Raw genomic sequence first — 25,304 nt, forward strand, 5'->3', positions numbered from 1 at the left:
GACGAAATAGAGACCGACTTGAACTGGTAGACTTTCAGTTCATTCATTTCAATGACCCTTCTTGTGTAACAAAGAGTCAGAGCAGCAGGTCACCATTTGTCTAGAGCACTCAACGTATATGGAGAATAAAGTTTCCTGTAATGAATGAATGACGAACAAAGATTTTTTGTTTATATTTAGCAGTTATTTCCAAGACATACCTCCGGAAATCAACAATACACTCAACACACTAATGACAAAACTCCAAAATCACAGCACCTTGTCTCTACAGACATTTTTCACAATAGCACAGGTGTAAATAATAACTAGCCAACAAAATTAACAATGGCTCTGATCAATTCAAGTGTGACAGTGAACTAGCATGCACAACACCAGGACCCTGAAGCTGCTAAATGGAATTCAGCTCATCATTTTATTATTTACGCCAATGCTTTTCCTACTCTGGCAAAATGTCTTCTGTCAAAAAAAGGTAAATGGACCCCAAAAATAAAGTCGTATCTAAAATTTATACAAAATATAGTTAGTTCCTCAACATCTTGGCTTCTGCCCTAGCGGGGAAATATTATGACACCTTGACCCTATAAATGTGAATACTGTTTCACTTCCTCCTATCAACTTTTCTTATTACATCAAATGTTTTTCCGAACAGAATCACATCAAATAAAGCAGTACTGTGTAAAAGTCTGAGGGTCAGTCTGTTAACAATGATTTTTTTTCCTACTCCGTATCACTATCTTTTGTTTTCCAAACAATAAATCAGAGACAACACACAAAGTATTCTTTCAGTACATGATCTGACACACTTTCCCTCTGCTGCTCATTGAATTAAAGATAGAAGTCAATTAAAACTGTCATCATAGCTGTTTTTTCCTGTGTACTGTTATAGCTGCCTCTCCCATCAGGCTTGTCTTCCACCGCATGTGTGTGTGGAGGCATGCTGACACCAGAATCTAAGTCATTATGCTGTGTTTGGGTTATGACAGGGCACTCACACGCTACATGAGGGTGAGGGTGTCTATGCAGGGATGTGTTATCTCCTGCTGAAGTCTCAGGACAGGGGCCGCTGGTGACAAGAAGACAGAGAAGGGCAATATCTTTGCTTAAAAACACACTTAGCATGGTATTTCAGTCCATACTCGTGCACACATTCTTTAAAAAAAAAGAAACCAAGCCTCTTTTCCATGATGTCAGCGGCACACAAATTTTGCGTACCCAGGACGTTCTTATGACTTTGAGTTTCATAACTTTCATGTTGAATGTAAATATGCAAATAAACATGCCATGGGCTGTATCTGTAAAGTCAGATTTCAGTTGATCCCATCTGCAGCTCCACATGTGAGATTAATAAGTTTAAAAGAGCAGTTAACTTTAAGACATTTTGACCAGAGATAATGGAAAATTAACATCAAAATTCTCAAGTAAGGCAGGTAAATAATTATCTAATTAGAACAGTACTGACTCGTCTGTGTCGTTGCTCATTAAAAAGCAACAGCCTACGTCTGAATGTCTAAGCCTCTTGCTAACTCGGCCAATCAGTGGAAATGAAATACACTGTAGAAAGATATCGCTAAAATGATTATAAACTTTTAATAGTTCACCCAAAACTATCTTAGATGTATTTAAGATAATAAGGAAAAACACAAGCAATCAATTCAGAATTTTTGAATCTCAGTGTCTGTAGTCTGAACCAATGCATGTGTGAATGAGAGACAAAACAAACGGGAAGTAACGATTGATGAGAAAAAGTTGATCTTTTAATCATTTCTTTCTGACAGCTCTTAAGGGAAGAGGGAAGGCAGTCAAAAAACAGAAAAACATGTAATGTAATAACATGTACAGGTGAGTTCTTCAGAGAACTGTGGTCATTATGGCACAGAGAGTACAGAGAGTATTGTGTACATTCAGTAGGTAGATCCTTCTCACGGTCACATCACTTCAAACATTTTACCAACTATAAACGCTTCAACAGACCAGTCCAGTCTGATGTACAGTTCAGCTTGGTCATGAAGAAACACTTGTATGACCAGACGAAACCCTACCACATGTTCACCTGTGCATCTTCAAGTCCTCAGTTGTGGTGCTGAGGACAAACCCCAGGCATTTTTAGCTTAAATTAGTTAAAAACTTTAAAATCCTTAAAACCTGTACCACATTCAGCCTGTTTCCAATCTTCCACCTGCTGGCAGTTTGAACTCCATCATCACTGAGCACAGCTGGAGACTCTCCTATTTGTCCTCTCCACCGTTGTGGATTTTATATTTCTCCAGAAACTCAGCATGTTTCTGCCGCAGGATTTCTGTCTGCTTCTTGAAACCATTGATCCTGTGAAACAAAAAACACCTTCAGACTCAGCTCCGTGTTCAAGTGTCACAAAACACAGACAGATTTACTATTCCCAGCCAAACATAAATTTGAACAAAATTTATTTATTTCTAAATATAAATTTGAACAAAAACTATTTTAAGGGAGTTTTTACACTCACCTGGCCCTCGCTTTGGATTCATTGTAAATTTCCGTGATGACTCGATCTTTCTCGTCCATGAAGTTATTGTGAACTTCTTCCAGTTTCCTGAAAGAGTCAGAGAAACACTTGAGTTCACAGAATAACTTTGCTTAACCTAAAAGCTCATTGCTCAGCAGGCGCTCTTGTGTGCTCAGTTGTATTTATGAGTTTGTACAGCTGTTATAACAGCTCTTCACATCACAAAGAAGTCAATCTCCACAAGCAGAAGTGGCACCGAGTCAGTTTGTGAAAACAAATACAAAGCCACATGGCAGAGACATGTCCACAAACAATCCCATTCAGCTGGATGTGAATGTTCAGCAAAGAAAACTCAGACGCGTGAATTTAGTAAATAAGATGGATGGACTGCAGTTGGAAGTTCAATACAAGAGTTTAGCATCGAAGGGTGGCAGAGTAATGAGTATAATTTTACCTTTCATATACCTTATTGTTACGTGACATTCGCCTTTTAACTGCTTTATGACTTCCCGTTAAAAATGTCTTTCCTAACATAAAGTAGCCACACAGTAAATATCATCCGGGTCCAGTTTTTCACCTGAAAAAGACTACGTGAGCTCCAACACTGAGCACCATAGCGATGATGCAGTAGCCAACCAGGCGGAAGTTCCTCCTCCTCTTCCTCTGCCATTCCTCTGGCGTTGCCTCCTGTGCATGAGAGTGACGAAACTGCTCCCAGTACCGCATGCTCTCCTGGGTATCCGTACTGATTATAAACAAGTCCAAGAATGATCATGATTGATGATTGGTGACATCAAAAACAGAGGTGGGACAGAAGGTACAAATGTTAAAAACAGATTGAACTGAAGCGTTAATGAGGCAACTATTAAAGGGGCATTATGTAGTTTTCAGTGGCCACTAGCAGTGCAGTTCTAAGATTGCAACCAGGTGTGTGATCGTACGCGTGCTCGCTCAAACTCATGAGCGAGCATAATCTGAAACCCAACCACTTTCATACAGAAATCCTGCAATAAACGCAGAAACACCATCATGCAGGCTGCCGCATACAAGCACAATACTCCTGAATAAAGGCAGAGTGACAGCAGCTATAGACGGGCAGGGAGAACAGACAGAACAGTTAGACCGCAGTCAGTAACTTTACTGTAGTGCTAGTGGATGGCTCTTCCTCTGTGTTGTTGTGACATGGTACACATGGTAGTAATATGGGTCGTGTTAGCTGGTGAAGTAATGTGGAAAGCGATACAACTTTGCATCGGTAAATGTTAGCAACGGCTTGGCGTTAGCCTGCAGGCTAACGTGATACTCTGTGACCTTCTGGTGTGACTCTTTTTACCCGACATCATCTGAATCTCGTTTGGTCTGACAAACTTCATCACATAAATAGTTGTACAAATAGTTGTTTTTATCCTGACATGGAGTTTATGTTGGAGTCAATGTTTTGTGGTGTTGGTGGACTGCATGTCTTTAGCTGCGGTGTTGTTGCTGTCGTCAGAGAGAGGCTCGGGAGCGCGTACCGAGCTGAATTCGACCTGGTGTCCTCACATTAAAAGCAGAATAGTGGCTGATGCAAGCAACGGAGAAAACAGGCGTGTGCTTCATTTCTAAGTGAGTTATGAGCCCATTGACAATAAGGCAATGACAATTTGATTTATTAATAAGTGATTTCATTGAAAAACTTACATTTAGCCCCTTTAAGAAGTACATTTCCATCAAATATGTTGGACAATAATGTTTTTATAATTCTGACTCTACCACTCTAAACTCACTGATTTTAATTTTTTTTTTCTTGAAAAATAGGACAACTTGAGATGTAAAATCTTAAATGGTTTCCAGATAGATAATAATGTATCGGAAAAAGACTGTCATGCTTTGTGCAGAAACAATGTTGAAAGCACAGTTTCTAGACTTTTGCACAAGGTTAAACAAAACTTGAAACATCAAACTATGTATCTTCACAAGAATAGTATGTCCAATGAGGGTGTTACAGCAAGCGCAAACTACCCCACTTAGTTTTAGTACTGATGCAGAATTTCTTATTTCTGCAATAGAAAATCAGCCAATTGTCTTGTTGTTTTCCCCCATACTAACAGTGTTTAAGAGTGAGGAAGAAGGTCAGGTTACGTAGGACTAATAAGCACAGGTTGTGAGTATCTTCACCTGGCTCTGTAGCTGGAGGTAGATCTGAAGGCCTGGCCCCCATGTCTGACTTTGAAGTCATACTCCTTCCTGCTCAGGTCTTTGCTCAGCACTCGGTAGGCCTCGTTCAGCTCCACAAACTGGCTGTGGAGCGCTGGGTCGGATGGATTGCTGTCTGGGTGCAGCTACAGAACACGTGGGTCAGTTACAGTGATGAGGTCTTACCGATCAAACCAACCAATGAAATGGTATTCTAGTGCGGGCATGTGCTTATCTGGACATGTATACTTGCATTAGCCCACAAACATTGTTCTTACTCTCTCTGGTAAAAAAAAATGCATGCATATGTATTGTATATAAAGGGTAAGTTGTCTCAACCCTCAATTATGCCAAACCACAAGGTAAATACACATGCACATCCTTGTTTACACTGGCAGCCACAGCACAAAAACAAACAGTCAGGAAGCACACTGTGGGAACAGTTTAAAAGTAGAAACTAGATTGTGAAAGGCTGCCCTCATGTGGCCAGACATTTTCTTTAAATGCACAGCATGTAAACAAATGAGGACTCATACCTTCTTAGATTTGTCAAAAAATGCATTTTTAATTTCCTCCAAGGTGGCATCAGATTTCACTCCCAGGAGGTCGTAGTAGTTCACAGATTTTCTGTGGTTAGAAAACAAATAACTCAAAACCAAACAGGCATTCAGACCTGTACAAAGCAGAGAACATAAACACAATCACTAATGTTTTCAGTCATTCTGATTAAATTCAACACACACACACATATAAACAATTTCTACCTGTGTGCATAGCTCTGGGAGAGCAGACGCAGCCCACTCTTGCAGCACCACAGACAACTCTGGCACAGACGCAATTGAGCCTCCAACTGCATGATGGAATATTGCTAGGGATCCACCTTTTATATACAGTCTATGGGATCCACACACCTGTGCAGAGAGGAGCAATGATACAAAGACCATTATAGGAGAAGCAGGGAGAGATTCGGAACTAATGTAAAACCGCATTTGTATAGCACCTTTCCGACCACTCAAAGGGCTTTTACACTACATCACCAGTCACACACATTCTTACACTGGTGGAACAGCCACCAGGCAATTCAGGCTTCAGTATCTTGCCCAGGCACACTTCAACATGCAGCCAGGGATTGAACCGCCGACCTTCCGATTAACAGATTCAATGGCATTAACAGATTCAATTCAATCTCCTGAGCCACAGCTTTAAACAACAAACAAAAATATTAACAAATAAGTGGGCAGACTCCAGACCGAAGACTCACAGCATTTTAAATATATGTTTATGTTGCATTTTGAGTTTACAAATCTGCTTCTGTTGGAAGGACAAAACGTGGTGTTTCATGACTCTGAAGCTAAAATGCATCCAAAGGAGCTCTTAGGGACAAAACCAAACTGGCTTGAAAAATGGATTTAAATTGTAAATAAAATAAATTGAAAGGGCTATTCACCTTAGGAGTATAATAGCAATATGGACAATAAACATTAAAAATGACAATACATGTGCAAATGTAACCTATTGAAGGTGAACCCAACCATTTTCTGTATCTTAAGAAAATTATAATAAAATTATATATATAAAATACAAGAGATACACTGCTGGTGGAAAACGTGGTTAACCTCGTTATTAGACATGTCTCTCTCTTTACCTTTCAGTGTGTTTCCACTGAAACTGATGCTTTCAGCAACTTTCCCCTCATCTGTTGACACGTGACCTTACTGAGGACAACGACAGGGGACGAGGTGAGTGCCAAATACTTTAGAAGAACTAACCAACCAACACTTCCAGCTGGCCCTATGACCTTTCTTATTATCTGCTGAAACATCAAACGTTTTATTTACTTTGACATCATGCAGCTTTGTTCTCGGGGCGTGTTCACACTTTGTAGGTTAGTTTGCTAACCTCACACTGCCTGCTACACAGTGACTGCTGGGTTTGCACATGAAGCATTTTATGAAATAAACAGTCAGATAAAAAGCAGACAGTGCCAATTAGTTCCTAGCAGGTACACTTTGTTGTTCTGCTACCTGAACAGCAGAGCTAACGCTAGCCGGGGTTGGCTTCAACTGCCTGACAGCCATTCTACTGTTAGCCTGCTAACATTGATCCAATTTAGCTAAAGGTGTTGTGTGAATGATGAAGAACAAACATTAAACACAGCCACAAAACTGGAACCAGTAAAAAGCCAGCATTTAAACGAAGAAAAGTGACATACCAGCGGAAATCAGTTTCATAACAGTAGCTGTGCTGTGGGGCAGTTGCATAAACTCAGCTGAGTTAAGCTAGCTAGAGTTAAATTGGAAACCGGAAATCTTTCCTTCAAAATAAAGGGCCACTTTTCTCACGCTGAGAGATTAGTCATTATAGACCAGTGGTTCTTAAAGTGGGGTCCAGGCAAAAAGTTAAAAATTGTAATTGTAGATTTAAATCTTAATACATTAACCACCGTTCTTTAATTATATAAGTCCACCCATAATGTGACAGAATGTTGGACTATTTTGGTCGTGGGTTAATACACTTTCTCTAATAATATGTCTAAAAGCAAAAATCCTATAAGATGGGGGATCCTGTGACAAAATCTTATCAAATGGGGGTCCATGGTGTAATTTGTGTCAGTAAGGGGTCCTTCATGAAAAAAAAAGGTTTTTGATGATTTCTTTTGTTATACTGTATATTGTCTGCTACATAGACTACAAACTAATTTCCACTTTACAATCTGTTGTAATGTGACAAATAACTCTACCCACTACCTTTTACCTTGTTTGTAGACTGTACGAACATGTGCCACTGCTGTGACACAACATACAACACAATATAAAAATTAAAATTTAAAACTTTTTTTGTCAGAGCCTATATAACACAAAATAAGCCTATATTATATTAAAGTGCAATTTATATTGATAAACTATAACTGCACTTTATTTGGCTAAAAAGTGTTTCTTACATACAGTATTTGTACAGTGGTTCTTTCTGTATATTATGTACCGTTTAACTAAAACTTGCGACTTATGTTATGGTTATGAGGCATTGCCCAGGATATTCAGTTTGATTGTGACCGGTGTTGTGCCGAATTCTGCCTGCCTGCAGAGAATTGCGTGCACCTCGCGGGTGAGAACGGTCATTTATGCTGAGAAAAGAGGTGGATGCAAATCTCGGCAGGTAGCCTACAAAATTTGATCTGCCGAATTATGCATCCACCTCTTTAGGTCCTTTTCAGACACTTTGCTGTGCTCATTGATCAAACGGCGTTATCACCACATATATTTACTGAATGTCAAGGAATGGTACTTCTACTAAGTGTATTGAAATATTAAAGAAAATAAAATATATACTTCGAATCATTTAACACCATTGATGAACCCCACAAAGAATATTATAGCGGAAAAAGCAGTATTTGGAGGTGAATGCAATTCTCGGAAGGCAGGCAAAACTCGGCATAACACCGGAAGTTGTCGTTGATTAAAGGCAATTTAGCAGAACGCAAACACGCCCCTGCACGTGTTCGTTTTCCTGAAATTTAACCCTGTTGTTGCCGTGTTTACTGAATGCTTGCTCTATTATGCTATGTCCTAAAACGTACATGTATGTCTTGAATAGGCTACAACATATCACAGGCACAGTTTTTAATTTAATTTATTTTTTACACATCTGTAAAACATTTCTGATAATAAATGGCTTCAGATTCCTTGATCACTGTGTGGTGATAATGAACATATTTCACGGTGTGTGTCAAAAACCGAGGAAGAAACTACACTCTAGTTCCCTCGCATTATACACTTCCACCCAGGAAGGTAAGATCAAACTCCTACATCGTTTGCACCCAGATTTGACAGATTATGATGGTTGTCCAGGCTACTGTAGTAACGTTACATGCGGTATTATCATTTGACATAATAATCTGTGATTTGTACTTGTCTGTGTTCATTCGGTCTGTGCACAGTCGGATCACTTTACAACATATTATCTTAAACTTATTTTCACTCCAGAGAAGTTAATTGTTTCAGATGGCTTTTTTGTTGTTGTTGCAAACTTTATTTAAATTGTCGGCACAAACATACAACATTTACAGACACAAACAACATTTAATTTTCCAGGGGTACAAGAAAAACTTAGATTCATTAAGTCCGGATTAAAGCACCAATTTCTATTTTTGAGTTTCAATATTAGTCACAATCAATCAGAAGTGTTGGTTGCATGTAATTGCACAGTCCTTTTGAGCTTTGCAGTTTATATTTTATAGTCCATATCGAGATCATTCTTAAAGACAGGGAGGGATGCTTTTGAACCAGTAAATATACATTTGTGGATAAGGTATTTGGCAAGTAAGAATAATAGACTTGTTATGAAATATAGAAATATAGTCCTTTCTAATCAAAAACACCAAAGAAAACCTCGTTAGACAAAAAGAAACACCCGGAATGAGATAAGCCTGAATGAACTCCTACATGTCTGACCAGGGGCGAGTTCAATTTCAAAACCTTTTGCACCGGTTTGCAACGTTTTCTGATTGAACATGTTTCCTTGCAGCGTTGCGCAATGTTCTGCAACGGGCTTCGAGGTATGTTTTCTCCCGTTTGGTGGGCGTGTCTCAGGTGTTACCCAATCAGCTGCGAAAAGTTTGTAAACACAACGGTGTTAAAAAGCTAGGAAAATGCAGTGCGCTTGCCTACACAGCAGGTTGTTCAAGGCTCCACTGTTTCCGTTGGAAAAAACGCCCCTGTTGTTTCAGACTAAGTACATTGCGGTCAATATACCATGTGATTGATGACATCCTGCTGTGACATCACCGATTGGGGTGTGGCCAGAAGCACAATTTTATTGCTTCATAGAGGACAGCAGCTGCAGTTTTCTGCCCTTTGTGATAGTGTTCACTTAGAAAATTACTTCCATGGCAAGTTAAAAAACCTTCATCCATGGACATCAGCTCTGAATAAAAGTGGCCACTTAAATGCCCTGCTCATCTATATAACACAGGTGTTTTCATTTATACAGATTAGACCTCTACTTAGAGTTATGATGGTACTTACATGGGGTCACCAAACTCCATGTAATTACAATGATAAAGGTGGACGTTTTTACAGATGACAAACAAAGCTGACAGGAGAGTGAAGCAGATGTCACTCAAGGACAATTTGTACACATCCAAATTAGATTAAGATTAAGTGGACTATAACTCTGTGGGACTTTTAAAAGTCCTTTTGTGTACAGGAAAGGGGTAATTATGTGATTGTTCCTGAAAAATGGAAATGTGGACATTGTAAAATGTAAACATTTCAGTAGTTATTTGAAAATACTGATAATAATAACTGAAAATATTAGGCCAACCAAACACCTGTAATCAAATTCACCAGTTTACATAAATGCAAACAATGCTTAACATGCAGCTATTTATCACTTACTTGTTTATTTTTACCAGTCTTTGTTCAGCTTCGTTGTTTTAGCTGTATGTCGATTTCTATGTTGCTGTAAATTGTTCCGTGTGTAAGCACATTTAGAGCAACTTAAAACATTTAGAGCCTGCGGCTCATTGTATTTTATCTCTGCAGAAATAAATAAACATATACATTTAAATGAATCAGCCGTTGATAAATGACACACATAATGAAATATTTAACTTCAACTTAAAGTCCAAACTACTCATCTTGGTGAGTGCTGCTATGTGTTGATTTGTTTGAGGCAAACAGTGTATTCAGTGCATTCAAACGTTTATAGTTTCTGTTTCTTTCCTGTGCATTTTGTTTCCTTAATAGGAATATTAACATTTAAAAACAAGTGGTATTGATATTTTTACATGTGGATTACAGATCTGCAACAGTGTGAGTTAAGAAATAGTTGACGGCCCCAAGTGAGAATCCAGTGACAGATGATGGACTCCGAGGTGTCTGTGCTGCTGAACTGTGCAGCCTGGAGGGGCCTGCTGGAGCCTCAAGTACAAGTGGAACTGTCTGAAAGGTAGGAACATAAATCAGGCCTTTGAACTGTGGAGATATATTTAAAGAGACTTTTTACTTTACAACACAATGGCTCAAACATGGTATTGATACTGAGAAAGTGATATAACATGTTGAAATAAAAATCCTTTTGTTCACCATTGGTACTCAATTTTCTCAAGAATTTACCAAGGTGTCATATATATATATAATACACACATACTCTGTATATTGTCAACAAATCCTATGAAAAGACCAAAAAAGGCAAATACTGTCCAGCCTGAAATTATCTTAATCCTCTGTGCCAAAGACCTCCGTTGTTGTACACAAACTATTAAAAACACTTCAGTGAGCTGCACTGGATGACATGTTTCTTTACAATGAACATCAGCACAATAGTTTATTTTGAGTCAATCCCTCAAACACTGTATGGCTAATTCAAATATACAATAGTGCGCCTGAAAGTAGTCCCCAATAAATGCACTATTACACCTGTTTGAGTAACATTTGCTCAAAACTACAAGTGATTAGCTGTTTGGCCTTTTGTAGTTTAAATTTTAATTTTTTTTGTGATTCATTTTTAAATAATTAGGATTTCATGGGAAACCAGTGGGAATGGTAGGGAAGTATTTTTCTGGGATTTGTGACAATAAGAAAAATATAGAATAACACCAGCCTCATCTTTTTAATGTCGTAGTTTGACAACAGGCAAAATGTAATTGGAGTAATCTAAAAAGTGTTGTTTTACTTCCTCTCCCTCTTCCCAGATTCAACAGGCAGACGGAACCGGCTCTGGAGTGTCAAATAGAGGAGGTGTGGGCAGAGCGGGTGTCCAAGGAGCCGTGGCTTTTCAACGGGTCCAAATTCAGGCTACACTCTTTCTGCTTGGCCTCTCCATGCTCTGCTCCTCCTCAACACCCACCCTGCACTCATTCACCCCATGTCTTAAACCATGCAGAGGATCAGGAAGGGGAAATACACAGCAGACTAACAATGGAGGATAATTTGTGTACCAGCAATTCTCTGCATGACACTACTCAGAACAGTTTGCACAAAGGAAACGGACCTGTGAATCAGGCAGGAAATGGAGATGGAGTTATCAATCAGACAGCCGGTGCACTGTCACAAGCTTCCTCCTCTTGTGACTGCAGAGAGTCTGAAGGCATCGCAGCTGAACTTCCTTCTCATTTTGACAAAAACACAGATGATCAAGAGACCAGGACGCTTCTCACTCTGAGACTAGGCCTGACATGCTATAAGGACTATCTTGGAACCAACTGGTCCCTTCGAGTGGCAGAGCTACGTCGGCTGGGAGAGGCGGAGTTCGGTGATCCTCTGGCGCTGCTGGCTCAGCCTCTGGGTGTGGGCGCCGTCCTGTGTACAGCAGACGGTCAGGTGGTGTTGATCAGGAGGAGCCAGAGAGTGGCAGAGGCAGGGGGGCTCCTGGACATCCCCGGAGGTCACCCAGAGCCCAAGGTGATGTAAATTAATTGATTTAAGTGTCATCAATATGCTCGGTGTGTTACTTATTGCTGGTCTCCTCAGGTGGTGTGTGAGCGTCTGGGCCAGGCAGTGTGTGAGGAGCAGATCAGTGTGGACATGATGCAGCAGAGGCCCGTTGTCTCAGAGCTGTTCTCGTCTGTGTGCGCCGAGATCAGAGACGAAGTGGGTTTCTCTTCATACCACTGTAAACTAGTTATTTCAGGTCAAGTTGATGTTTCCACTGTAGACACTTCATTGATGTCACTTTTTTTTTGGTCTGCGAGGTGCTGCTAATGACTTAATAGGATAAAGTGCACAGCTTCATATGCTCTTCTATTTCCTTATGATTTGTTGGTAAATAAATGAACCCTCTTTCACTCCCATACTGAACTATGGCTTAAATTACAATATTTATAATTTCTGTAATCAACTAATATGGTGATTATTTTCTTCGATTATTTGGTTAATCATTAAGTCTATAAAAAGTCAAATGTGTTGAAAAATGTCAATCAGAAGTTCCCACATGTCTCCAAATCAAAAAAGACAAAGAAAAGCATCACAGCCTCTCATTTGAATGAATAAGACCATTTGTTTATTCTAAAAATTGTAAATTGTATTGATCGACTACTCAATTAATTGTTTCAGCACCAGTTTGAACAGGTTAAACATCAGGCTGTTTCTGTCCTACCCTGATAAACTAAGAAATCTGAAGATAAAAGACTAATTAAAAGTTCAATAACACAGAGAGAGTTACTTTCCTGACTGAAAAATAACAATAATATGTTTTCAAAGAAGATGAACTCTGGCGACACAAAACCTCTATGTGTAGAATATTAAATGATGGTAATATCATTCAAATTAATCACGAAGCATTTTAGTTGTTAATTCAATTAATTGTAGGAAGCCAAAGTCAGAAATTGTCTTGGCTTTATTGATTATTTCTGTGTTGATATTTTATTGACTGTTAAGAATCAACCGTTAATCATTTCAACGCTCTCCCATCTACCCCTGCCGTTATTTCTGTTCAGTTAAGCTCTGTAACATTCATAAATCAACTAGTCACAGTTGAAGACTCAGCATTAGAACACGAACGATTGGTTAGTAATGATGGAGAACAGACAGACTAAAATGTGTGATATTCACTTCAATTCATTGGAAATTAAAAGGTGTCTTTCCTCTCTCTCTGTCCACAGGTGAATGTTCCTCTGAGCTCCCTCGGACAGCCTGTCCTGATGGGCGTTGCTCTGAATCACACCAGCGCCGGCAGACCAAGTGCTGAGTTCTACGTCAGGTACTCGTTCCTTAGATGTTAATCCCTGAAATATACTATAACACTGTCTTCTCATCAAGCGGTTGTTCTCAATTCACGTTCACTGTGTGAAAGTATCACTAACAGTGGCTAAAACAACAAGCATATGTATCACTGAATGGGTTGTAAAAGGGTCCACTGCTCACATAAATGTACTCCACAATGTCAGACACAGTCCAGCTTCTATATGTCAAAACGTACAGTCATGTACAATAAATACTCGCATACACATGCACACATCTGTTCTGTTGTTTTTATGTTGATTCAGTTTGTTTAGTTGTTTAAACCTGAATGTAAAAATTAGCCTGATTTTTGTTTATTTTATTAGGTAACAGAGTTTATCAGTATAACTATCAAATGGAGGTTCTGAGCAAATATATTTCTATTTAGGGGATGTGAACCTCTGCCAGTCAACACAAACTCATTAGTCACATAATGTAAGTAATATAAGGTCTGGTTTGAATGAATGAATGGTGAAATCTCTTAAATTCAAGAAAACCAATGGCTCACAGAGAAACCATTTCCATTATGTATCATTCAACATGTTTTTAATTTTTCTAACCAGGTGTGTGCAGTTGACGTTGTAAATCAATTTTTCAAGGGCGACCTGGCTGAGACAGCAGCATAAACAGTGGTAGATGATAGAATATAAAAAAAAATAGGTCTGTTACAGAAAATCAGCATGTTATGTGATCTGAGGTAATGAGTGCTAGAATGGCTTTATAAAGATGTAATGTAGACTCTGTTATATCTGTGTGTCCTCAGCTGCTCTTTGACATCTGATGAAGTCAGGAAGCTGTACTGGAAAGGAGGAGCAGAGGCCCATGAGTCCACAGATATCGTGTTCCTCAGCAGAACAGTAAGTAGTCTATAGTCAATATTAGGGTTGGGTATCTTTTAAAATTTTAGGATGCCAAAACCAGTACCCTTAAAGTGATACCGAGTACTTCATTCGATACCTTGCTATTTTTTTGTTGTTATGGACAAGCAATGAGATCTATTTCTTTTTTCAAAAACCTGTATCATATCCTCATCCTAATTAGGTCATTCTCAGAGGAAGGACGACAGCTTAGGAGTTTTTTGTAGCCTATTTGATTGAGAGAGGAGGAGTGAAACAGTTTAATGACCACATGAGTTGTGGAAACAAATTTAAGTAAAATTTTTTATACATATGTTGAAAGATTAATAAACTGAATTGAAAGATCTCTGCGAGTGCTTCTTTAGTGGTGATTCGCAAACCTCTAAAAAAGATGACAGCAAGAAGTAGAAAACGAGAAACGAGTCGGCTAAACAAGTCAATAAACTACACTTAAGAGTCTAAGGAAGGCAACAGAGGAAAACAGAGGCTGCATGTCCAGCTGATCAAACAGACTACATCTGATATCAACCGCAGCTTTTGCCGGAGGCTCCGTGAGTAAAATCAGCTGATCGCTGCTGTGCCAAAAAAGCTTTGATGTGATGGAACGCAGCGATCGATCAGTGACAAATGATGTGAATAGCAAATAAAAATGTAGAGAAAGGTGTTAAATGATAACAGAAGATGAAACCAACGGAAAGCCAAGCTTGTGCTGATAAACTTTCAACAGTGACGAACATGCCTGAGACCGCAGCCGAAGGTGAGCCGCTGGTAAAATCACGCATGGACTTAGAAGCAGAGGCAGACAAAAAGGAGAAAAAAGAGCCGGTCCTGTCACTTCCTTCTTTCGGTGTGTTACTTGCGTGTTTGGCTGCGAGCAAAACCATACAAATAGTCATTTTTTTGCCGCCATCTGTTTACAAAAATTATCGAATGAAGTACTGGTTTGACTGAGACGTTTTGATACTACTCAATACTGGGCTGTCTCAGTCGGTATCGGTACTCGATACCCATCCCTAGTCAGTATGTATAATTGTCTGTGACTAAATCACACCAAAAGGACATTTGAAAAACATCTAAAAGTGGCAAATTTTGTGAAGTATTGTTGATTCATATCAAGCAAAATTCATAACATCGCAATAAACCCGATTCTGATTGTGATGCGGCCTTTTATTGTACCTGAAATTTGTAGGAGATGTTGCAGCTGGACAGAAGCAGCTCTCTGTGGTCGGAGCTGTGTCCCTCAGCTAAAGGAGCCGTACTGCTTTATCAGACAGTGAAGCCCAAGCAGATGACGTGACACACGTCAGAAAATGAGGATCCCCATGATCAAATGTTTAATACATAAAGAGAAACATTTTATTTGGGTTCAGGGATTTGTTACTCTGTGACTTTGAGCACTCCGACCAAAAAATGTGCTAAATGCTGTATTTTTTCACACTGTACTGTAAAAACATGCCAATTTTTAAAAAATACTTTCAATAAAAATCCTAAAAAGTGAGTTGGTTTTCAGCATTAATCATTAAATACTGCTACCCTTATTCTCTCTGATAAGCCAAAGCATCCAGTGCAACATATTCTATAGTTCTCTGTATCATATTACTTGCTGATGTAGTTAGCCCTTTTTTTTTTATTTACAAGACATCAGAAGAATTATTATCCTTGTAAACACAGAGCAGCGGCAACGGTTTCTTCTTGCTGCAGGATTCTTCATCAGTAGCCACCATAACCACTGTAACCAAAGCCTCTATAGTAGTAACCCTGGTCGTGATTGGCCAGATTCCACTGAAATGTACAAAAACAACACAAAAGGACAATGTGATTTTATTTACTCGGTGAAATCAACTTAAGACGCATATTGCTGTGTTACTTTGTGTCTGACTAGCTTAGCTGCGGGGTTAATGGGTTAAAATCAATTAGAACTTTCAGCGTTTTTAAAAGCAGCTACAATACTTAATGTTTGTCAAGATCAGCTGAAAACTGCACAGTTAAAACTGACTAGCCTTAGGTGAATGAACAGTCCACGTGTCTCATCTGCCTACATTACTGACAAAATGACCTCCGCGCTGGTTAAACCTCGGTCTAAAACAGGTATAAATTAAACCACAGACAGGAACTCTGTGTGGTATTTAGTAATAGGTATTTGGTAATAGTGGTATTTAGGTGATCTCTACAAGAGAGGACAACGGCAATTCTGTTGAAGATGACGTGTTTCAATTGCAGCCAAGCTAATGACAAAGCAGCCCCAAATGATGTTACAATGAGGTTTGGTTTGTTATGCAGGACTTCACAGCTCACGCAACACTCACATATCTTGGCTGGTGCCTCAAAGACTGCATGTTGAGTCTCGTGTCATTCCACCCTACAAAGACAACAGTGAAATCAACTAACATCTTACAATATCAAGTGTCCTGAAATACTGCACGTCATTTCTCATACTGACCGTCAAGTCCAGTCCACTGACCCCGATGTGAGGGTGGAGGGCAGTGAGGGTGGGGTCTTTTCTTGTAAAGTCTGGGTTTCTTCTTCTCCTGTTTGGGGATGGGGGGCAGCAGTCTGCGAGCCTCGTCTTTATACTCCTGCAGGAGCGTCTGTGCCTGCTCCCGAGGCAGCTCAACATACTGCAGCTCCTCCAGCAGGTCACTCTGCTGCTCTGGAAGACTGCAGCTCACTGGAGAAAAGAGGCTAAGTTGAAGTAGTGGAAGCATGACAAAAATGAAACTCATTCAAAATATGACTGTTGTCCCTGGTTAATTATAATTCTCTGCAGAGGCTCCAGTCTGTTGTGTATTTCCATACACTTCAAGCCTGGTTTAAGACCTCTAAATGGCTACTTGCGCACTCAAACTTGTGTGATTATCTGGCTAATACACGTCTGTTAAACCACTGAACTACACAGAATCACATTACAGACATACATAATAAAGTTCAAGAGTCAGTTTTAGTCTTGAGGAGTAGGTAAAATGACTCCCACACAATGATGTTTAAACGTAGTTTCCATCCCTAATCGAAATGCCATTCTGATCGAATGCCAATACCAGATTAAACCAGTTAGGAGTTGGTATCCTCCTATTAATCACTGATACAGTGTATTATATTTTCTATGTGCACAAGTCAGACCTTGGAGTTTGAGCAGGGCAGTCTCAGGGATCTGCTCCCCGTCACTCGTCTGGTGTTGGGACAATCGTCTTTTCCACACATCTGCTGAGGGAAAGACTACCACCAACACTCGGCGCCCAAAGCCTGTAAACAGCTGCAGCTTGTAACGCCGTGCAGAGAAGAGGATGTTGCACTGTAAACAGAGAGGTGACAAAGAGAGAGAGTATGTTGAGAGAACTGATGACAATGTTCAAATACTGATCTACAAGACAGGACACAGCTATGAGGTTTAAGAGACTGATTGTGATTGAACAGTGATTTTGTTCCCCGGTTTAAATTAGAACTAAGCGAATGACAAAACAACAGCCCCATATTATGTTACAGTGAGGTTCGTTATATGTCCAAGCATGTTTCAGTGCTTCAATGAATACATAATAATAGTTACAATTATAGGTTAATATATACGTCACTTAACAGGATTTTTGAGTGAAATTGATCGGCGTGTAGCAGTGAGGATTTACCTGGTCCAGGATATAGTTGCCAGGAGTCTGAGCAGCCATCTTAATCAAATCAGTTAGACACTGAGAGGCCTGCTGCAGCCTGCTGTCCCTTTGTCCACCACTCTGCACGAACACACACACACACACACACACACACACACACACACACACACACACACACACACACACACACACACACACACAGGATCAGTCGGTCAGAAATTGAACATCTTCTTTGAATGACAATAAAAAACATAAGAGTGGAGACTGGAGGTTTGACTGACAATCATACAGGCGAGCAGCTCCTCTGTGCCCAACAGCCTATACTGTTTCTCCGGATGCTGCTTCATGTGAGTCCGGGCCCAGTGGCTCTTCCCAGAACCAGGAAGACCAACCATCAGCATCACCTGTGGGGGGGAAGGACAGAGAGAGATCTTAGAGATTAAAATGTAACAACGTGTAATGACTGCTTTTATATACTGTATGAAAATAACCAAAAGATTTTCCTTCTAGCAAGGAAGCACAAAAGTGCCTTGGGGTAATGTGAATTCTGCATTCAGCCTTTAAATTAAACACATTTAAATACTCAGGATGCTGCTGTCTCTCACCTCACACTGCGCCCTGCAGGTAGGAAGAGCCAATGTGGTGCGCACCCTCTGCCTGGCAGAAAGAGCTGCCAGCGGTGTAAACCCTGGAGGGCCAGGGTACCAGGGAGGAGCTGTGGAGTCCAGGTGGAATCTGACTGAACAGCTCTTACAGAGGACGTGAGGGAGCAGAGCACGACCCAGCAGCACAGAGGCACCCAGGGAAAAAGCCACCCCCATAAAACGACCATTCTTGTGGAAAGAAACAACAGCACCGTCTGTGGAGAAAGACTGTCGGTGTGTACATGACACACATGTACAGTTGAGATTAAAAATTAAGAAATGTCCTCTATTTCTACCGAAATATAGATATTGACATGACAAGACAACAGCAAGGCGGTGAAGTTTCAAAGACTGTGAATAGAGGAAGAATCGTCACTCACAGCATAACAGCCAATGATATCCCCCTCTGAGAAGGGTTCTCCAAACTCTTCCTCCTTCCCACCTGACATTTTTTTACCACGCCCATCATATGCAAAAGAAAATTCATCTTCACCTGGTATGAGACAGGTAGAAAGCCAGAGGGCGAAATAAGCTCAAGATCTAATCTACAAGAATAAACTAAAGATCTAATCTAATAATGAGCCCAATCCTTACCCAGCAGTAGAGATGCGTTGGCCATTGACCAGCCTACTCTCAGGCCGTAAGGGACTTCTTGTTCCTCCAGCTGTGTAGTCAACAACTTCCTCTCCAGCCTCACCTCAAAGCCCACCCTGCCCTGCAGCACCCCATGGGTGAGCCTGCATCCTGACCACAGCAAGGGGAATCGAGCCCAGAACCGCGGCTGGCCACATGCACAATCAGGACCCACCTCAAAGTGGAGGTGACGGTCATCTGTGCAAACAACAAGGATTAAAAATGCCTTGGCTCTCATGACATCACATTTTATTTCAAGAAACAGCATCTTCTAGGACGATTTTCTTGACAAAAATAACTAATCATAGTTTAAAATACTCAAACTAAAGAATTTCTTCATGTTCATTAACCACAAAGTAGGTGAGTGTCCAAAGACTTACACGGATCTAGTCTGACTTTATCTTCATCTTCCTCTGTCACCTCTCTGTCCACTGGAGGTTGTGGTGATTTGGCTCTGGTAGAGAAAAGGTAAAGACACATGCTGCTTTATAACACCTTTTTCATAAAGGCCAGGTTTAAAAAAATCTACGTCGACGTTTAGGATAGTTTCACTATCTTTCAACCCTAACCCTGTTAAAATGTCTGTGCATATTAAGACAGGCCTATCTGAGAGATATACAGTACATAAAGTCAATAAAATGTAATAAAAAGTGTGGTTTACTACCCTCTTTTTATCAGTCAAACATATAGGCACAACTGCCTATCATGTGAATAAATATGTTTTCTAAAGGCCTAAATAAATAATTCACAGTTTTAAGTTGCTTTTCTCTCCACTCTAAATCTATGGGTAAAGCTATATTTATAAATTATGGGCATGAAACTCACTACACCTAGGCTTAACTTAATGTATTTTAAAATATTTTATTAATATATTTTTTATAGCTCCATCCTCAGATCTATACCTATACCCACCCACGTCCCGATAAAAAAACAACAACATAAAAACATCTGAAATAACTGCCTTGTTATAAAGTACAATCCCTGTATTTTATGACTGAACCTGAAGCCTCTAAACGACATCATCTCGTCTTTGGATGCTTCAATTTGTCAATATGTCTATATTGTTTTGTTCATAGTGTGTATATTAGTGTTGTCTACTCTGTTGTTTGTCACTGATTTTATTTTATTATTATTATATTATTATTTTATTATTGTATAAGTAAGCACATCGTGAGCACTGTACAATCCTGAGTCAAATTCCTCGTATGTGTACACATACCTGGCAATAAAACTGATTCTGATTCTTCACAAATCTATAACTACAATCTAGCTTGCACACAACCTTTTGTATCGTATCTCCTCTTTGAACTCGTAGAAAGCTCTTCCTCTGTCGGTCTCCTCTGATGGCCGAGCTCTCCTGTCCTCTCCGGGGGCCTCGGCCTCTCCCTCCTCCGCTTGCTGCACTGTTACACCGTCTGAAATAAACTCAGAGCCGTGTTGTGGTGTTGGCAGAGCAGTATCAGCATCTGTCTGTGTTGCAGAGTCTGTGTACTCTCTGTCTAGTTGACACCGCGAAGTAACACCAGCGTCTTCTGTCGGTGGTGATGAGGACGGATAGCGGACTGTCTCCGTCTGTGCAGAAAGTGTCAGTGAGCTGTCATCTAGCAGTTTTAGCTCTTCCTCACCGAGTTTTTCACTTTGTCCTGCCTCTAACGCAGACCACAGCCTGTCTACCAGCTCAGCCTTCAGTCCCCTGCAGTCCAGCCCAAGTTCTTTAAGTCTGGACCGCAGCTCGGAGACTTTTAACTTTTTGATGTCCGTTAGCTTCATTGTTACCATGCGAGTATAAATTCGCTCTCTTCTTTTGCGAGTTGCTCTCCTTTAGGAAAACCAGACCCAAATTAAACTGTAAAAAACTACACTGCGTAAAAACAACAGCGGTGTGGACCAAAACATCGGTTCAATATGGTACCCTGGTTTGTGATTGGCGCTTTACTACTTCTTTCTCCTAATAGTTGGCAAATTAAATACTTGCAGGAGTCTTTACCGCCACCGCACGTTTAGAAATGGTACTGCACCTGGTGTTCACATAACATCCATGGTGTTCGTGTAGAATCATAGACTGTATATAGAATCATGTGATCTATGGGATTAATATCCTGCCTTGATTCAAAACTGAAAATAAAGTTCTGAAAGGTTGAAACTAAGTGTTTGAAAACTCAAAATCTTACAAAAAAAATCTTTGCAAGATCGAAAACTAAGATTTGCAAGCTTGCAAAATGTAATAATAATAAAAAAAAATCTCTGCAAACATTATGTTGTTTTTGAGTTTTCCTTCTTCAGAACAATTTTTCAGTTTCAAATTTGTCAGTGTTCTCCCAGTGTATTAGTTTGTTTCCCAGGTTTGAAACCTTGTAAGTGGTGATCTGAAAACTGGTGTGTAAATGTGTGAAAAAAGTTTTGACTAATAGATAATGAGGAATTAAGCCGCTAGGCTAATTTATGCTGTGTAAAATGCAGGCTTAACTTACAGTAAACTATCAATGGAGACTATCAACCAGACAAATCTCGACAGTTATTAAGCCCAAATGTATGCTTTTGTTAAATGTGATTATTCTATTAAACCACGTTTTATGTGTGATGGTGGAGTCATTTTAAAGTTGACTTCACTGTAGTTAACCAGCACCGAAGACAAGGCAGCATGCTGTGGTCATCACTCACAGGAGGACGAAAAGAAGAAGAAATATATATTTGTGGACAGCTTCATCCTGGAGTTCATTGTTATTGTCTACAATGAATGAACAATGATCATTAACAGATGGGTTGCCATTCATCATTTCACCCTCAAAGACATCTTTGGATGTAAAGGCAACTACTTTAGCATTTATTGAAAACTAAACTGACTCACAATAATCTGATTCAGCTATCAAATGTTTTTAGGTGCAGCAAATCCAAACTAAAGAACGATGGCACTGGGGCTGAAAATGTGCAATGAATAAAACTATTTACATTTCAACAAATACAACCGTTTGATTCTGTTCTCTCCTTTTGGTTTGCAATATGCAAGTATTAAACTTAAAAGGCTGGGTACCTACAAGCCTAGGTGTCATTTACACTTGGGATGCTGGGGACATGTCCCCACCACATTTTGAAATGGCTGATTTTGTCCCCATCACCTTTTGAAAGCATTTGTTAAAAACTTTCTGAAAATTAGCAGCAAGAAATGTTAACTTACAAATTAAAATGCTTTGAGAAAGGTTTATTTGCACAATAAGAAAACATGCAATGCAATATAGTTTTCCCTCATAAAAAAAACAGACATTTCCACCATAAACTGGAGCAGAAAATGTTTCCAGAATGCAGGAAATTACGAGTTTAACGCTTAAAATCTTCTGGGGGAGTACCCAGACCTCCAGCATTGTTCTCGTGCATCGTCACATCTTATAACCCAAATGTATCATCATGCCCCTAATCTGAGACCTTATGTTCACTTTACAACACAAAGTGACTCCCTTGCTTACTAGTTACAGTGCTAGTAAACAGAGCTGAACGGTTTACAAGAAAGAATGACCTCCTTTAGCATCTATTAATTCATTAAGGTGTTTTTCTCAGTTGTGATGTGCTATCAAAATAATATACTAATGGACTGAATTCAATAAAAAAATGATTTGGTCACCCCCTTCAGAAGGCCAGCCACATTTCTATTACACATTTCTTCTTCCTTATTGCATGATTTAAAATAATACATTGAGAAACAAATCTATTATCATCCTGCACTGCAACAGCTCTTTAGGCAGGCTGGAGTAGAAAACAAACTTCCCAGCAAGCAATTTCACGGTTAAAAGACGTCTAAACAGAGCCCAGACGTCTAGGCTAAAACAGGGCTGAATTTGGGCTGTCAGTGAAAGTTTGGTAGACGTCTAACCATTGCCCAAAAATAGTCTAGTCATCAATTAGACCACTACTGAACGACTACATATAGACGTTGTAATAGACATTGAAAATGGGTCTAGGCTAAAACAAGGTTGAATTTGGGCTGTCAGTGAAAAGTTAATAGACGTCTAACCATATACCATATATACAGCTTTTGAATGACTACATAGCTACCCCTAATAGACAACAGAATAGTGGCTAAAGGATTTTTTTTAAAAACATAAACATAACAGGTTCTCATAAATGGTAATCTGTCCAAACAAATTAAATATAAAGATTTTATTAAGAAAAAGGATTACAACATAGACAACTGAAGATAATACAACATGATGAAAATATAAAGGAATTATTGATACAATATTATTATAAATACAAACTATTTTAACAACATGCGGTAATAAAAACAAATAATGAGAAAATAAATTGGTTGCTACATTCAAATCTAGATCTTCATCTAAGCTGCTACTTGATGCAGTAAGAGCATCAGATGGGTCTCTCGGTTGGTGCCAGTCTCTCGGGTAAATGGGATCCATAACTGTTGAATATGTAAGAATATGAATATAAGTAAACATAACAATTAAGTAAATATAAGTAAACATACAACATATTGACAATGTTCACTGTTTTCCCATAAGACATGACTACTATCAACAAATGACTTTAAATGAAAACATATAGTATATTTCTAATGAAGGTAAAAAAGGTAAATGTTAACGTTTGTTTCTTTTTAATTTAATATATATATATATATATATATATATATATATATATATATATATATATTACTGTATAGACAATATATAACTATGTTTTCACATTCTAGTATACATCACATTTCTTTTACCTTTATTTGTTCAGCTGTGTTCTTGTTCTTAGCTGAAACAGTTAAATTCCTTGTATGTGTACACACACTTTGGCTAAATAAAGCTGATTCTGATATTATTTATATGCTAGAAGCATTTTACTGAGTACTGAAACATATGCTTTTGAGTGTTATTATAATTATGAGCATTGAGGTTATGGTCAATGTGGTCAGATAAAGATAATATGTTTTTCAGCATCTCTTAGTTGCACAATAAGTCACAGCTTCACCGATGGACTTTATCAGTAGGATGGGGGGTAGTGTGTGGATGCCAAAGTCTGTCCCACAGAGAAGAATTTCCCCCCAGCTCCACCAAACACAGGCATCCAGTTTGGAGCCGTAAGCAGGTATTAAAAAGGCACTTAAAATGCATGGCCCTAAGTTCTCTCTAGTGCCAGCTGTCAGTTCTGGTCCTCACTGCTGCTTTTCTTTCACTGCAGAAAATTGGATGCATGCTTCAGAATTTCAGACTCTGTGTGTTTGCAATGAAGTCAGCGTGACTCTCTGGGATGTAGAGAGGCGGGAAAACATTGTTCTTGTATCAGCTGTGAAGTAATATATGTAATGAGGATTATTAAAAAATAGCATGATTTAGACTAGGCCTACAAGAATGAAAAAAGCTGATTTCTTGCTTCTTTTTATGTGTTTATTCAATGAAAAAAGTTTCACGTGTTAAGTTTCGACTGGACACAATTCAAATAAAACGTACAAAAGAAGCCACCAGTCCATCACAGTGCTGAAATGCCTGCTGATCAGAGTCATTGATCAAACCCTTCATCATTGAGGTCATCCAGATAATCACTCTCTTCTGCATGCACTGATGGCAAATGACGTCACTGCTGGAGGAATTTGCAGGACCAAAGATCGTTTGTCTGAAAGATGTATTACTCCTCTCAATAATTACGCGACCTCTCAGTCTACAAATAACTAGGACTGGATCTACCTTCTAATTGTAATGTCCTAAACACCAAACATGTTCTCCAACGTAATTTTCCACATGTTCAATAAATGTTTTATTTAATTAATTTGAATCACAAATGAATTTGCACTAAATTTTTCTATTAAGATATTTATTTTGTTGAGGAAAAAGGACTGAAAAAAGATTTTACTTTATGCATATCATATGTGTTGAAAAAAGTTTTTATCATAATTGTTTTGAATGTTCTACCTTAGTTTTGTTAAGTGATCCACCGTTTGGCAAAAGTTTGTCATGTTCTTCTGACCATAAAGAATAGTTTAAAACCACATCTGGTTTCTTCAACTTTCACTCAGGAGCACACATTTGCCTTTAAACTTGAAAGAAATAACGATTGTTTATCCTGGCCGATATCGGATTAGCCTATATTAAATTTTTTATTGTGATAACATTTTTGGCCATAGCACCCAGCCCTAAGAGAAAGATAACAGAAAATAAACATAACAAATAACATCACTAATTAAATTAGCTCAATACAAAGTA

General features: G+C 39.1%; 3 protein-coding genes across 6 annotated transcripts; 1 reads left to right on the top strand and 2 right to left on the bottom strand.

Annotated features, from left to right (window-relative positions):
• Positions 1–1,732: 1,732 nt before the first annotated feature.
• dnajc4 (DnaJ (Hsp40) homolog, subfamily C, member 4) lies at positions 1,733–6,971 on the bottom strand. Of its 3 annotated transcripts, XM_046029876.1 has the most exons (8): positions 6,870–6,931; positions 6,303–6,372; positions 5,422–5,568; positions 5,194–5,284; positions 4,640–4,803; positions 3,060–3,227; positions 2,483–2,569; positions 1,733–2,322 (listed from the first exon to the last, which is right to left on the bottom strand). In XM_046029876.1, the coding sequence occupies exons 3-8, from the start codon at positions 5,511–5,513 to the stop codon at positions 2,226–2,228; spliced, it is 699 nt and encodes a 232-aa protein (XP_045885832.1). In that variant the 5' UTR covers positions 5,514–5,568; positions 6,303–6,372; positions 6,870–6,931; the 3' UTR covers positions 1,733–2,225. The 3 variants fall into 3 exon arrangements, with proteins under 3 accessions (XP_045885832.1, XP_045885833.1, XP_045885834.1); XM_046029877.1 differs by lacking the exon at positions 6,303–6,372 and having other exon boundaries at positions 6,870–6,971; XM_046029878.1 differs by lacking the exons at positions 6,303–6,372; positions 6,870–6,931 and having other exon boundaries at positions 5,194–5,330.
• Positions 6,343–15,732, top strand: nudt22 (nudix (nucleoside diphosphate linked moiety X)-type motif 22). 2 transcript variants are annotated; one of them, XM_046029875.1, is made up of 7 exons: positions 6,343–6,396; positions 10,459–10,606; positions 11,352–12,060; positions 12,130–12,249; positions 13,260–13,357; positions 14,141–14,234; positions 15,424–15,732. In XM_046029875.1, exons 2-7 carry the CDS (start codon positions 10,518–10,520, stop codon positions 15,529–15,531), a joined length of 1,218 nt encoding a protein of 405 aa, XP_045885831.1. In that variant the 5' UTR covers positions 6,343–6,396; positions 10,459–10,517; the 3' UTR covers positions 15,532–15,732. The 2 variants fall into 2 exon arrangements, with proteins under 2 accessions (XP_045885831.1, XP_045885830.1); XM_046029874.1 differs by lacking the exon at positions 6,343–6,396 and adding an exon at positions 8,331–8,445.
• On the bottom strand, positions 15,568–21,023 carry si:ch211-107m4.1 (heterogeneous nuclear ribonucleoprotein U-like protein 2). Its single transcript, XM_046029871.1, has 11 exons — positions 20,393–21,023; positions 19,491–19,564; positions 19,072–19,308; positions 18,858–18,970; positions 18,439–18,705; positions 18,115–18,237; positions 17,852–17,953; positions 17,352–17,523; positions 16,675–16,902; positions 16,541–16,593; positions 15,568–16,016 (listed from the first exon to the last, which is right to left on the bottom strand). The coding sequence occupies exons 1-11, from the start codon at positions 20,887–20,889 to the stop codon at positions 15,945–15,947; spliced, it is 1,938 nt and encodes a 645-aa protein (XP_045885827.1). The 5' UTR covers positions 20,890–21,023; the 3' UTR covers positions 15,568–15,944.
• Positions 21,024–25,304: the final 4,281 nt, after the last annotated feature.

This window comes from Micropterus dolomieu, linkage group LG19 (assembly GCF_021292245.1).
Source record: "Micropterus dolomieu isolate WLL.071019.BEF.003 ecotype Adirondacks linkage group LG19, ASM2129224v1, whole genome shotgun sequence".
Taxonomy (NCBI): domain Eukaryota; kingdom Metazoa; phylum Chordata; class Actinopteri; order Centrarchiformes; family Centrarchidae; genus Micropterus; species Micropterus dolomieu.

Bases quoted from the DNA above. Each gene is read 5' to 3' on its own strand.
- dnajc4 (XM_046029877.1), bottom strand. From the start codon at position 5,513: ATGCAGTTGGAGGCTCAATTGCGTCTGTGCCAGAGTTGTCTGTGGTGC. The intron at 5,285-5,421 runs GTAGAAATTGTT...TTCTAACCACAG, and splicing joins TCCCAGAGCTATGCACACAG to AAAATCTGTGAACTACTACG. The intron at 3,228-4,639 runs GTGAAGATACTC...GTTTATAATCAG, and splicing joins ACCTCCAGCTACAGAGCCAG to TACGGATACCCAGGAGAGCA.
- nudt22 (XM_046029875.1), top strand. From the start codon at position 10,518: ATGATGGACTCCGAGGTGTCTGTGCTGCTGAACTGTGCAGCCTGGAGG. The intron at 12,061-12,129 runs GTGATGTAAATT...TGGTCTCCTCAG, and splicing joins GAGGTCACCCAGAGCCCAAG to GTGGTGTGTGAGCGTCTGGG. The intron at 14,235-15,423 runs GTAAGTAGTCTA...TGAAATTTGTAG, and splicing joins TCGTGTTCCTCAGCAGAACA to GAGATGTTGCAGCTGGACAG.
- si:ch211-107m4.1 (XM_046029871.1), bottom strand. From the start codon at position 20,889: ATGGTAACAATGAAGCTAACGGACATCAAAAAGTTAAAAGTCTCCGAG. The intron at 19,565-20,392 runs GTTGTGTGCAAG...TTTCTCTACCAG, and splicing joins GAGGAGATACGATACAAAAG to AGCCAAATCACCACAACCTC. The intron at 16,594-16,674 runs GTCAGTATGAGA...TTGTCTTTGTAG, and splicing joins TCAGTGGACTGGACTTGACG to GGTGGAATGACACGAGACTC.